Source organism: Esox lucius, chromosome 11, assembly GCF_011004845.1.
Source record: "Esox lucius isolate fEsoLuc1 chromosome 11, fEsoLuc1.pri, whole genome shotgun sequence".
NCBI classification, from domain to species: Eukaryota; Metazoa; Chordata; class Actinopteri; order Esociformes; family Esocidae; genus Esox; species Esox lucius.
The window spans coordinates 15,462,101-15,476,583 of record NC_047579.1 but is presented as its reverse complement, the minus strand read 5'-3'; the positions used below and the strand labels follow the sequence as shown (position 1 = coordinate 15,476,583).

Genomic DNA, 14,483 nt, shown 5'->3' with positions numbered 1-14,483 from the left:
GAAGAGAAGAGGAGAATGGAGAGGTTTGTAAAGAGAGGAAGAGAATGGTGAGTGTGAGCTGGAGGGAGAAAGGGCGGGGAAAGGTAACAGGGTAGAAAAAGAGATGGAGAGAGTAAGAGATTGGAAAGAGGGAGCAAAAGGCAGACAGTGGGTGAGGGATTTATGAAGGGGGGCAAGCGGGAGTTAGAGGGGAGGAAAGAAAAGAGGCAAGAGAGAGGAGAGTTGGAGGGGGTATGGAAAGAGAGAGGAGGAGAGGATTGAGAGAGACAAGAGAGTTCATATTGTCTCGCCAATGTTCGAGAACTCATCACACACCATCATGCTTCTTTCATCTGAACACATTGATTTTGCTGGTATGATACTCGCAGGGGCATTATGTGAGAGACCGTTGCTTGTGTTTCGAATGCAGTTGAAATCATGCTGGTTATAATGTTACCATGCACAGACCACCATGTCCTCTATTTCCTTGTATTAATATTTTCACAGAAAGTTAGAATGCAAATTGGAGGTGATTATTATTGATGACTAATGCCTGGAGAGCATATAGGCTACATTTACTGTGTTACAGGGACTGAAACAGCAGTGAAATGGTGGTTGACGGTTCCAGAATAACGTCCAGTCCTGTTGTGTTCATAGAGGCAGTTAGAGGACACAACTGGCTGATTCCTCCTGATGACCCAGGTCATATGCAGTAGTCTTTCAATGAACGGTGAGTCAAGTGTGTATACTTGCCTGCAGTGTCAAGTGATCACAACTCCAGCTGAGTCATGATAATAATCAGACAATAAATTCAGTATCTGAATTAACTACTTAACATGGAGATTGTCTCAATGTTCTCAATGGCGCTTGACATGCTGGAACAGATGCTAAAATGTCACAGTTACACAGGAGACCTCCTTTCTTCTCCACTGAGCTCTGTGGTGTCTCAGCGCAAAACGTATATTTTAAATTAAAGCTGATGTTCCGCTTTTAACCCTCCAAAGGTCCGTTGCACTTGTCTCCAATGTCTCCTTTTCGATTGGGTCCACCACCAGTATGTTTTCATTTTGCTTGAGTCTTAGGCAGATAGCCAACTGTTGAATGAATCCCTTGATATAATCCACCCCTTTACCGTGCCGCATGGTGGCACTATTCTCCAGTGCACTTGATGCTTCATAGGTCTCGGCTTGTTGCGCACTGAACGCACCGAGCGGTCCTCGTCAGTTGACTCAACAAATTGTGGATAAAAAATCTCAATAGAATTGAGAGCATGGAGTCAATAGAAAGCAAATTGGAAATGTTCAATAATTATGTAGAACTGACAGGGAAATTGTACTCCTTATTTGATTTTCAAAGCCACTTGACAGAGCTGATCGATTTTTGTTAGGCCCATGATATTCCATCATCAAGTTCAACCCATTTAGTGGAAAGACTGCTCCTAATTTCCGAAGCCTAGAGTTTATATGCTATTATTACGATCATTATGTTTTCTGATTTCCATTACATTAATAATGAATTAAATGTATAAAGAGCACGGTGTGGAAAACGGTGTTGTATCCAAAAACAGTACTAGGTTCACTTCAGTTAGAAGTGAAAGCGGGTATTTTGGGCAATCTGCGACTTTTTGCTCATGTTTTGGAGTCTATTTGAATCAATATTGCATAATTGTATATGTTTTTTTATGTCTAATAACGGTTCCGTGTTATCATTAATATATCTTCGTAGGAGGATTGATTTATCTCCCATCCCAATTGTGATATAATATTTGTAATGTAGCCTATCATAGCCTATTCGGTGCAGTATATCAATGATCAGTCACATCTACGATTTCAGTAAAACGGTATGTCAGTTAGACTGACTCCGCCTAGCAGGCTCGCACGGGACGTATATCCACAGGGCTTTAATTCCAGCCTATACAGCAACTGCATGCAACTCAAGGCAAGCCGGCTGCCCCACGCTTGCCTTGCTCATACGACTGCTCCCATTCACCCAACCACATTGGCTGTAGGTAGGCTACACTTTTCATACAGGACTAGACGGGACTGAGGACTCGCTCGCTCGCTCTCACCGAAGGCTGTGTGTGGCTGCCAAGCAACATGTTACCAACGAGGAGACGGCGAGCGCGCGCTGCCGGCTTGGCGGGGATACCGAGAAAGATGCTCCGGGGGTCGGCGGTACAGAAGTGGCTCTCCTGTTGGATTTTGATGTCAGCGATGTGTTTCCACTCCACAACTGCACAAGGTAAGGACTTCACAGTCAAGTATTCTTTTTTGTTTCGGTTATCCTCCCCTTCCGTAGAAGGCTTTTCACAGGAGGCGACATAAGTGAACTGTCAACTGTCTTCTGATTTCTCGTGGTGACAACCAGATGGCTCGAGCGGAGCCTGTGCCCGTCTCGTGCCACTTCACTTGATTGTCTGGGAACTGTGAAAACACTGTACATGCCTTCAAGACCCACTCTTAATAATAATAGATAGACAGTGCTTAAACTTGCGTCCAGTGATGGAGTATGTCCACCCTCCATATATTTTCGAACTCCACTACGAATTGAGAAATCACAGGGATCGAATTACTGCATAATTATTGTGGTAGTTAGGCTATGTAAGCATGCCCCCTAGAACCTTCCCACGCAAGTTCAACGCCTCGTTCTCCAGCCAAATCACCCTCTTATGGTCTCCTGCAGCAGAATGGATTTCCATCCCGTTCTCAGTGAGAAATGATTTAAAGTGTCAGTTTGACTGCCCATTCAATGGATATTTAATGTTAGGACTTAGGAAAAGGGATCAAAGTGGGGAATATAATGTCGCACATGTCTAATACGTTTCTGCATATATAGCGCCTCATTGTGACGGGAAAATAATGGAATAATGATGGATCTAGTTATTGATTTAATTTGTAGGCGTCTGCGGGCTGTACATTATGCTTTCATGTGTGCTGAAGGACTGTCAGGCATGAACAGCAGGTAAGCCTGTCACATTAGGCAGCTTTGAATCTAAACAGTTTGTACCGTTTTTGCACTTTTTAAAATCTATGTTCTAAATGCTTGCCTCCAAGAAGAAAAAAAATCACTTTAAAATGCTTAAGTTAAGTACTTTTAGTTAGGAACAATGGATGGACAGGAACATTTGACATTTGTTTCAATATTCCATGTGCGTGGCTCCAATAAATACCATCTGGGAATCCTTGAACCTGTGCATCTGTTTGGTCTCTGTCTGTTTTGACAAAGCCTAATGTGTGAATGATTGTCTATCAAAGTGGAGCTATGAAACTTCAGAGCTGTGAATAAACCCTGTTCTTGTCAAATCAACCCAATGAGTTGATTACTAAAATGTTGAAGAGATTAGCCCAGATGTCAACTCTGCTGGAGGTTGAGTTAGAAGAGAGAGAGAGTCAGAGAGAAAGAGAGAGAGAGAGTCAGAGAGAGAGAGAGAGAGAGAGTCAGAGAGAAAGAGAGAGAGAGAGTCAGCGAGAGAGAGAGAGTCAGAGAGAAAGAGAGAGAGAGAGAATCAGAGAGAGAGAGGGAGAGTCAGAGAGAAAGAGAGAGAGAGAGTCAGAGAGAGAGAGGGAGAGTCAGAGAGAGAGAGAGGGTGGGGAGAGGGGGGTGGGATTGAGAGACAGAGACAGACATCAGTGAACAGGGGAATTACTAGAATGATTGAGATGGATGTGTTTAATATGTGAAGGCAGCTGGTCCTACATATTCCACCTTCATGGTTTTGTTTTCAGTATTGTTATGAGAAAACATTTGACAATTACTTGCCAGCCAGTAGTTACCAAAGGCTTTCTTTCAAGATTCAAATTCAAGGACCATACTGTTCTTAAGCAGCTGGAGGAAACTGATAACCCATTGAGTTCAACACACAGGACTCTGAAAACCTGGCCTTGGTTTGGTTGTTCATTCGTGAATGGTGGAGTGTACTTGTGAATTGTGGGTTATCACAATGGCCCGACAATAGTGTATATCTGTATGTGTGTGAGAGCGATTTTCTCTGTACTTTTTATGCAGAGGACATCATCACTTGAGTCCTTTTCCATCCAGGCTGTACCATTTACAGAGCCCACTAACATGCCTTCAGAACTCCTCTGAGTATCTGTTGAAAGTCTGTGCTCGTAAGTGTGTGTTTTAGAGGTGACTCTACATTCGATAAGGGTTTATGTGGTCCTCATTCTGCTATTTGCTTAGGTTTTATTCAAAACATACTTTACCCTCGACTGTTCCCTGGTGATAAAGAATGGAAGTTATCGCGGCTAAAATATCCACTCGTTTTGTCAGCCTCTCGCTCGTACTCTCAATGTAAAAAGAAGAGGAAGAGGAGGGGTACAGGGAAGAGGGGGGGGTTGTCTCCCCCAAGCTATGTGCAAATGGTACTGTAACTCCGGGGCTGTCACCTATGATGACGTCTCCCCAGCCACCCATGGGGAGACGTTCAAAAGGCTCCCAGCAAAACACCGATCCTCTTGTCCCGTTTCGGCGGGTCGCACTCGTCTTGACCGGGGCCCACTGGGACACAGGTGCCATTTGGATCTGTTAGGCTGGAGGACTACGAGGTGTTCTCTCCTGCGCACGTGTGTGTGCGGTGGCGGTTGTTGTCGTAGTGGTGGTGGTAGGGGGTAGTCCTACACATGTCTTGCTAATTAGTGGCCGAGGGGGGGGGCCGGGGGACAACTGCGTTCATGTGTGCACTTTTGTTTACCTGACCGCGCGCCTGCTGTGCTCGTGTGTCTTTCTGCATAAGTCAGTGAGTCGCTACCCTCTCCCCGTGTGGGATCGGCACTCATGGGGGCGGGGGGGGGGGGGGGGGGGGGGGCAGTGGTGCGGAGCGAGGCAGGTGAACGAGAGAGAGGGACACAAATGTACAGCGGTTCCCCTGAGGAAAGGTGGGGGGGGTTGTGTGTTGTTCCTGAGACGCTGCTGTGAAAGTTGGCGTGAGAGGGAGGGGAGTGTCACTGGGTCTACACCTCTCAACCTCTCTCTAGCTATGCCACTCTCTCTCCCATTCTGTCTTTCACTCTTGATGCCTCACTCCCTTTCTCTCCTCCTTTCTCTCTCTATGCCGGTGTGTCTTTCTCTCCTTCTCCACACCTCTTTATGTCTGGTTTCCTCTACACCTCTGTCCTTCTCTCTGTCTACACCTTTCTCTGTCTGTCTTCACACTCCTCTCCTGTCAATGTCTCTATCTCTTTCTCGCTCGCTCCTTTATGTTTCTCTCTAACTCTCTCTCTCGCCACCTCTGTCAGGGCTTTCTCTCCCGCTCTTATTCTCTCGCTCCCTTTCTGGTGCAGATGAATCCCGCTGCGTTTTATAATGTTCAAATCCTTAAATCCCGGGGGTTCAATGTGTGTGTGTGTGTGTATTTGTGTGTTTAATTCCCGGGTGAAACCTGATGAAGTCCTCACAGGCAGGGACCTTTCTGGAACAGCAGGTAGTTCTGTATACACTCATTTAGACAGAGTGGAATACACGAAAACACGTGTCAGCATTTGTTCCCTCATAACTCCCCAGCAGCTCACCACTTTGGCATACACACACACACACACAGACACACACACAGACACAGACACACACACACACACACACACACACACACACAAAGACACACACACACACACACACATGCCTGTTGGGAGGGAGAAGGTGTCAGATATTTGCTGAAAGCCTTATGGAACTCTATCAAAACCTTTCAGACTAAAACATATCTGTTGTTTGATTTGTTGTACCACGTTCACTAGTGCGCGTGTGTCTTAGCGTGTGTGTTTGCGAGAGAGCGTGCGTGACTTTGCAGATACCTGCATGTCTTTACGCAAGTGTGTGTTTTCTCTGTGTATATTTGTATATTCCTGTGTTTGTGTTCTACAGTGTGTGTATACACTACGCGCGCGTGTACGTGTCGATTCTGTTTCTTTAATCTAGATCGCAGGAGGCATTGACATTCTGCCAGCCCCATGGCTGCTATAATTTTGCCTCTACGTTAATATGGGGCTTGACAGCTGTCAGCTATTCCCCAATCTGTAAATCTTATGATAATCCACCATGCTTACAAAAAGACATTTGTTTAAAACACTCTGCTAAATCCATGTGTGATTAAAACTCCCCGCTCTGATCCTCAACGCCAGATAATAATTCATACATCTGTGAATATCTAGTGACACAGAAATGAAACACACACACTCGTGCAGACACACACAGTTAGACACACACATACGCACACAGTGAAAAAGTGCTAAATCAATGCATACAGGATTACACCGTTCCCTCAAAAGAAATTATAATAACGTATGACGCTAGACAACGCAGTCTTTCAGCCTCCAGGAACACCAAGCATACACTGCACGCGTGTGCTCTTAAGTACTTTATTTGAATCCACAAATCACATTACGTCAAAAGGATGCAAATAATTTAATGGTCAAGAAGCACGTCCTCATCGATACTGCTAGGCTACCTATGACCTCTGACCCGGACCTCCTCCATACCACCAAGCTCTACCTCTCTGGTTGCTTTGCTTTGGTTTAAGACAGACCTGCTACTGACATGGAGATTCTTTTAATCAAGTCAGCTGACCACTTCTGCTCACATTTGCTGGAGATCTATTGTTTAAGGAAGAAGTACACACTCTCTCTCTTCTCTCCCTCCCAAATCTGTTTCGCGGCACAGCACAGGAAGTCCCAGACGCCAGTAGACATGGTGACATCCTCCGGGCTTGTGGCTGCTGCCTCACAGTCGGAGCCAACTCAGTGAACTGTTAGACGCTCAGTGGCCCGGGGAGGCGGAGCCACACCGGGAGCCGGCCACCAGCCATGTTGGGGTTCAAACACTGTCCGGAATTGCTTAAATGCTTCCAGCTTTCACTTAAGCCCGCACGGAGCATCGAAAGGACCTGGTTTGGCCTGGTTAAGACCGCCGGTCCCGTTGCTCCCCTCCATCCATACTCAATTAAGCAGAGCTACAGTTCTTGAAAGAATTCCGACAGCGTTCAGACCTTAAACCCTGGTGACACACATGAAAACCGAGCGTTGGGGTTCGGTGGTTGGATGTTGCAGATGGGTCTGTTATGAGGTGGGAGTTCCAGAGCCCATGCAGTAATTATACTGGGAGGCTGACTACATATTTATGGCATATTTACTTCGCTGCTCTGTGACACTTATTTAATTAAACGTCTTTGGGGCCGCCTAAGCGCCAACCAACCAGATGTCTGGCGGAATGAAATCTGAACAAAATTGCCATGGCGTCGTCCAAAATAGTGCACTAATCCATTTTTCCTGGACTAGATTTGACCAGGCACTGGTCTGAAGTAGTGCACCAAACAGGGCTCGGGGAGCGGTTGGGGATGCCTCACTGTTTTCTCCCCCAGCTCGGCTCCATTCCCTTCCCTTTCTACAGCCTGAGGTGCAACTGTGTGACAGGCAGCTTGCATGACTTTTGGAACAGACTGTAACTTTTGTATGTTCGGTTCACTGTGTGTGTGTGTGTGTGTGGGTGTGTGTGTGTTTTGTGTGGTCCAGGTGGTCCAGGTGTGTGTGTGTGTGGTCCAGGTCTGACAATGCATATGGGGAAATAAAGATATTAAAACATCACCAGATTTTCTTTCCATTCCCCACAAGGATAAAGGTGTAGTGGTTAGGTTTAGGGTAAAACGGACAATTGGAGAGACTTTAGTTTTAGGCATTATTGTTTTGGTTTAGGATTAGGCATTACGGCTAGGCTAAGTTTAGGCATAAAGGTTCGCTTACTGAGGTTAAGGTTAAGATTAAGGTAAGTGGGTAGAGAACATGGATTTCAGAAAATAAACGTGTGTGTGTGTTCAGGCTTTTGGTCTGTATGGGTGTGTGTGTGTTTAGGCTTTTGGTCTGTATGGGTGTGTGTGTGTTCAGGCTTTTGGTCTGTATGGGTGTGTGTGTGTTCAGGCTTTTGGTCTGTATGGGTGTGTGTGTGTTCAGGCTTTTGGTCTGTATGGGTGTGTGTGTGTGTTCAGGCTTTTGGTCTGTATGGGTGTGTGTGTGGTCAGGCTTTTGGTCTGTATGGGTGTGTGTGTGGTCAGGCTTTTGGTCTGTATGGGTGTGTGTGTGGTCAGGCTTTTGGTCTGTATGGGTGTGTTTGTATGTACATGTCATGGTATCCATTCAGACGTGGAGGAGGGGGATGTCTCCGTCCGTCTATGAGGAGTACATTAGGAGGACGAGGGACGGATGATGCAGAGGGAAGCGGAGGAAGTAGAGGAGTAAAAGAGAGAAGATCATTAGGGATGGAGACACGGAGGAGTGGGAAGACTTTCTTATAACCTTCTGAATGTGAAAACATACTGGAAAAACAATAGGGCCTCTCTCAAATCCCCTCCTTCTTTCTCCAAGCCCCTTTCCTTTCTCTCTCTCTCCCTCTCCTCTCTCTCTGCCCCTCCTCTCTCCTACCTCATTTAGCTTCAGGAGGCCTTGATCCGAGTCAGTCAAGCAGGTAAACTGTGTTTATAGTTCATAATAGAATCATAATCTGATTAATGCAAACCACAGGGTTTGGCAAGATGCATGCAGACACACACACTATATCACACAAACACACACTATATCACATAAACATCCTTTCCCGTTCCCAGTAATTGTTTCCTCCCCACAGGGGGGTATGGTAAACAGTTTTTGCTCAGTGTAAAGCCTATCTCTCGCCGAGCTAGGTGTCATGATGCCAGGCTATGCCAACTCCTCCCTCGGACAACTCACTTCTTCCCTTCTGGCTGTACAATGTAAGACATTATACACAAAGATTCAGTGTTTTGCAGTTGGTGTTGATGCAAAATTTTTTGTTATAAAATCCATGCTAGTAATGCAATGTAATATTATCATTTGGTGATGGAGAAAATTATATAGTAACCACATTTCTACTTCCCTCTCCAATATTGTGATATCCGATTGTACCTACCCATCACTGCAACTCCCAATGGCCCCGGAGGTTTGAAGATCACATCATGTCTTCTGCCTAGTCATTTATTTTTCCTTTCTTTACTGCATGGAGGTAATTTAGACCAGGAGGTCATTCAGATCCGTACACGTGAGGACATGCTCACTCAACAGATGTCCTTAGTTAGCTTTTGCATGTACCTGATCCTACCAGAGGGAGTCCCTGGAGCGCAATGAGATCAGGAAACCCCTGCTGACAGTACCAACCCCCACCCTTGGCAATGACTGGCCGTGAATCACCCAGCCAAATATTAGCCAATGGCACAGTTGATGCGTGAACATAGACCATTGGACAGCTTGGTACAAGGGCGTCCTTAGTTCCCGACTCTCTCTGTGATGCCTTGCCAACTCCTACAGTCACGCCAGCAGGGCAGCACACTGATTTGGGACCAATTCTGATGAATTCTCATGCCATTTACCTCCCATAATGGAATGCTTCTGTCCAGAAGAGTGGAAAGCACAAAACCAATATGAGTCTCGGTACCGCCCAAAATAATATAATAAATGGAAAGGGGAAAAGGTCACTGATAAAAAAAAGAAGTATTTTTTTAGCCATTTGTTAAAAGATTGAAGTTCAGGGCGAGACACTTTCCCACTAGTCTATGGACATTTGTACATTTGGGTTTGTTGATTCAAAATGAATGCCACTTTCAATTATTGTTGAAATTCGTTGGGATTTTTACATTTTGCAATTGTTGGCCACCTGTCCTGCCACCCTGATCACCTATAGCCCCCCCATCCACCCATTCACTCCTCCAAGGCCCTGTCTCTCTTCCCCCTCACCTCCTGTCTCCCCCCTCAGCAAGGCCACGTCTCTCATCCCCCTCACCTCCTGTCTCCCCCCTCAGCAAGGCCACGTCTCTCATCCCCCTCACCTCCTGTCTCCCCCCTCAGCAAGGCCACGTCTCTCATCCCCCTCACCTCCTGTCTCCCCCCTCAGCAATCACCTCCTCTTTTCCTGCCATTGACTACAGGTTGAATGCTGTAACAATCAGGATAAAACTGTTACGCTAATAGGATCCACACAGTGGGAGTGACTGCCCATTACTGCAGTGCTCACTTGGTTTTTATTCATTCATTATTTCATTAAAGTCTGTCATCGTTATCTTATCCCCGCTCAGCCGCGGTCATTCAGCCGCTAGTAGCCAAACAACCATGCAATGATCTCCACTTAGCTAGGCTTTTAGCTGCTAGCTGAATAGCTATATTAGTTAGTTGCCTAATGCTAATACTATATTTACATTTCTGTTTAAGCCATTCAGCAGATGCTCTTATCTGGGGCCAGTTACAGTAGTAAGTGCATGCTTCAAATGTAAGGCATACTTCAGAGGCTGCTTAGCCAGGACTACATTGGTCCATAGAGCTGTCTTCTATAACTCAGTCTGTGAAGCCATGCACAGTGGACTTTGGTGATTGTAGTTAATTATCACAGTTTCCTGCTTTAAACTAAATTGAGGGATTAAGTAAAGAAACCTCATCCCCTAAAAGCCAATAGTTACAGTGTTTGTTTTGAACTTCTCAATAAAAAGGCAATAGAAATAACGGAACGGAAGTCAGTTGAATGCTCCCATCGATCAGTTCATCTCTCTGTATCAGATCCGGTATTTTGAGTGGGACCTCTTTAATCCAGCTGGATCCGGTGGGCTGTGAAAGCATGTTTTCCATTGTCCATTTACAGTCAAGGCGGAAGGTTTGAGATGGTGAAATAAAGGGGACACAGAAAGAAAGAGAGGCGAGAGAACGACAAAGAGAGGAGAGAGAGGCTGCAGGGGAGTCTTAAATTCTCTCAACAACATAACATTAAGTCAGTCTGTGAATAATCTAATCAATCTGGCACGCTACCTGAGGCCACATCTCCTACCATTAACAATTAAGAGAAATGACTTGGGAAATGGCCCCAAATGGCAGCCTACGTACGCCCACTACATTCCGCCAGGGTACTGTGAATGTAGTGCACTTCCCCGGGAATGTCATTTGGGATGCACGTTCAGAGATTAGACGGGGAGAGGCATGAATTAAATAGAATGTGACTTTGAGTTGGATAGAGGGAAGGGGAGGAGGCGGAAATGTAAGAACAGGAGGGGAGAGCAGGAGACGGGAGGAGGGAGGAGGGGAAGAGGGGAGTGGTTGTAAGGAGAGGAGAGTGTGTAACTATAAGCCAACATTGGTTGTGTCAGGGTTTTGATATCGGTGCAAAGTTGTCTGTCCGTGTCTTATTTCCACAAAATCAAACAGAACTTTAGCAAGACATTGGAAATGTCTTTGAATGGTCTCGAAATGGCCACTTTTCTACCATTGTGCGGTACCTTTACTGAAAGTGGAGGACAAAGAAGAATGAATTGAGGCGGAGAGTACTCGCAGACAAGATAGGCATCAGAGTTGGAGCCCCCCAACCTTCCTTAAAAAAAAAACTGTGCTGTGCAAACATTTAAAGAACACAAAAGACAACTGAAGGAAAAAGTGAGTGGAGAAACAAAGCTGTTTGCAGCACATGTCTGTGTTAGGCTGTAAAAGAGAGAGAGAGAAAAGTGAGAGAGAAAAGCTTATCTTCTTTCATTCAGCTACCGCTCAGTTCTCTCCGGGGGCACGGTAGAGTGTTTTCTTGTGTTGAAAATACAATGGCAGAAAGAGAGAGAAAGAGAAAGGTAAAAACACTGAAAAAGAAAAAGACTGAGTGGTAAAAACACTTAAAAAGAGAAAAGGATAGAAAGTGGACCAGGTAGTGTCGTGTTTTTCCATATAGAGGCTGTTACTATGTACAGTACATATGAATGAGTTCACATCCAGATGTTCTGCCCTTCCGCTCAGAGAGACCGGGCCAGTGATTATGACCTCAGACTGAAACAGTCACAACCTCTGGCTCTGTTCACCGCCACACGCAGTCTGTCTTTAGGAGTGAGGACGATGTCAGAGGACTGGAGACGCCCATGCCATCGGTAACCTTTCTTTTTAGTAAATGACAGACATGCCAGAGGTACTTTCTATCTCTCCACCCCCTCATTTGTGTCATGCTTTTTCTCCCTTTTTCTGCGGTTTCTCACACTTTTGCGACTCTTTTCTCTCTATTCCCTCTATTCCCTCGCTCAGCCTAATACACCAGAATGGAGCTTGGAGGGGAAGGCATCCAGGCCTCCACAGACACACAGCCAGAATACCAATCAAACCACTCATCAGTGGTGTGCTCAGTGTGTGTTCCCTCAGCCTCTATGGATCTCTGGCTCCTTGATTACTTATCAAAGAGAGATCTGAATAGACCATGTTGTTTAGTTATCACACACACACACACACACACACAAACAAACACACACACGCACAGTGGTTTGGGAGTCATTTTCAAGGCCCAGAGTGCTGGTGTCCTCGCTGTGACATGTAGGAGGCCGAGCAGAGGAGCGGAGGAGAGCTCCAGACAGAGCGAAGAAGAGGGTCTCTCTGAATCCCAGGCACGCTCTCTTGTCACTGGGCAGCGCTGCGTCTGGGACTGGGGGGCTCAGCGCTCTGCTGTGGGGCTCTCTGTGTCTCTGCTGTTCTTGGCAGCCGGCCCTGTGGCTTAGGAAAGCTGTGTGTGTGTGTGTGTGTGTGTGTATGCCAACGTCCGCACACACTTACGTGCCCACATGCGGGACATAGGACGGGGCCAGTTTAGAGACCGAGCGTGTGAGCGTCGTCCCTCGGGGCACTGCTGGCTCCATCTCCACGCGGTGTGTTCTGTATTGATTAGAACCAGAACCGGCTCTGAGAACCGCGTCCCTCCCCACCCTTCCCATCTCACCCTGACATGGGGGCTCTCTGGGGAACCGGCGTGTGTTTGATGTAGCTTGTTTCGCTGGAGTTTTTCCTGTGTTATCTATGCGCGCACTCTTCTCCTCTGTCTCTCAGCCTCTCTCGCTCTCTGCGCCCCACAACCCCACCCCCGACACAAACACACGCAACCCCACCCTCCCTCCACTTGACATGCAAGAGAGGCAGCTTCATAGCGTTTGACTCTCACAGGCCCAGCCCTGTCTTACCTTTCTCTTCTGACAACTCTACCCACGCCGTCACAGTAAACACATTGACTGCTGCTTTGAAGACGGGTATCCTGGGACTTTGTGTGAGTTGTTGTGTGTGTGTGTGTGTGTGTGTCTACGTGTGTGTGTCTATGTGCGCCTTTTGGCGTGCGTTTGCGTGTTGTCTGTTTGTGTTAGAGTGGGAACGCAGGGAACTTTCATTTGGTGGATACACAGAAACGGTGGTTTCAGTGAATGCGATTCGACAGTGGAGCCACGCTGATGAAGCATTTTTTTCCTATGCGGGGTAACAAAGGGTAGAGGTTGGGCCTGGATCTCTCCGTCGTAGCTCATGCAGAGAGGTGCTAGGGTAGACTCTGACATTTAGTTGGTGCTCACTAGAGCAATGTCCCCTGTGATGCCAACAGTCCCCTCGACGCAGGTTTGGAAGGGCACATACAGATCTGTGACAGCGCGGCACTGCTCGGCTTTTGCCCCTCCAGTGCTTGGCAGTGATCGTCTTAAAATGTACTGGGCCTTTTTCCACAGTGAAGCCGTATTACATTTTAAAAAGGTATTATATTTAGATGAAGACTTCAGAATAGGCTGTCTGATTTCAAACATACAGTACAACACGCTGATCTACATCTTGGCAGATAGCCGGTGGCAACTGTTCACATTCGCTGTGCCGTAGCTCAGCGCTTTAGCTAGGTTAAATGGCATTTAGTTAATGTTAGCTGGCAATTAGCTTTGTTATTGGTAATGCCAGCTTCCTGATCCAGATGCTGAACGATCAGTGTTTTTACAGAGCAACACACAGAGAAACTATATATATATATATATATATATATATATATATATATATATATATATATGTGTGTGTGTTTGTGTGTGTGTGTATATATTATATAGATAAACATGTGAATACATATGAGAAGCAACATGAAACTCACTGTTGTTCTAGTTCTTGTTTTAGAAGAATCTGTTGAGTGTATGCATTGACAGCATCCTGAAAGCACGTAAACAGAAAGAAGCTGTGTTGCCTGGGTGAGTGAGTGTGTGTGTCGGGGGGCTGCCTGTGTGAGTGAGTGTGTGTGTGTGTGTATATGTATGTGCGGGGGGGCTGTCAGGCTTGTGCTAGAAGCTAGCACCAACGAGATTGAGGAGGTAGAGAGAAAGATAAAACATTTTCTTTACAGAGCATAAGGGCGAGACGAAATGCAGCAGGGCTGACACTTTTTCAGGAATCGTGAAGCAGCAGCTATTCTAATGGTTAGAGCATTTGACCAGTACCTGAAAGAGTGTTAGATTGAATTCTAGAGCAGACAACATGCAACATTTTCTTTGAATTATAAAAATATATTTTTGTGCTGTCACAGAGCAAAGCAGTTAACCCTAATTTCTCCTATGCCGTTGCGTAAACGAGAACGAGACATTTTCATTCCACTAACGTGGTAAAATAAAAGGTACAAAATAGTGGATATTTGGACTTATGTGTCCAGTGACCAGAGTGAATATAGGTATTACAGTGTGAGTGATCTTTGTTTGTACTCCCACAGCCAAGTTGAAGGGTGGT

The 14,483-nt window shown here is 46.0% G+C and overlaps 1 protein-coding gene across 4 annotated transcripts in view; it reads left to right on the top strand.

Annotated features, from left to right (window-relative positions):
• Nucleotides 1–1,877: 1,877 nt before the first annotated feature.
• Nucleotides 1,878–14,483, top strand: part of sdk2a (sidekick cell adhesion molecule 2a) — a 189,201-nt gene continuing 176,595 nt past the window's right edge. For all 4 annotated transcript variants that reach the window (XM_029123816.2, XM_029123815.2, XM_029123814.2 and 1 more), the window contains exon 1: nucleotides 1,878–2,220. In XM_029123816.2, coding sequence (XP_028979649.1) covers nucleotides 2,076–2,220 — 145 coding nt within the window. In that variant the 5' untranslated portion in view covers nucleotides 1,878–2,075. The remainder of the gene's footprint in view (nucleotides 2,221–14,483) is intronic.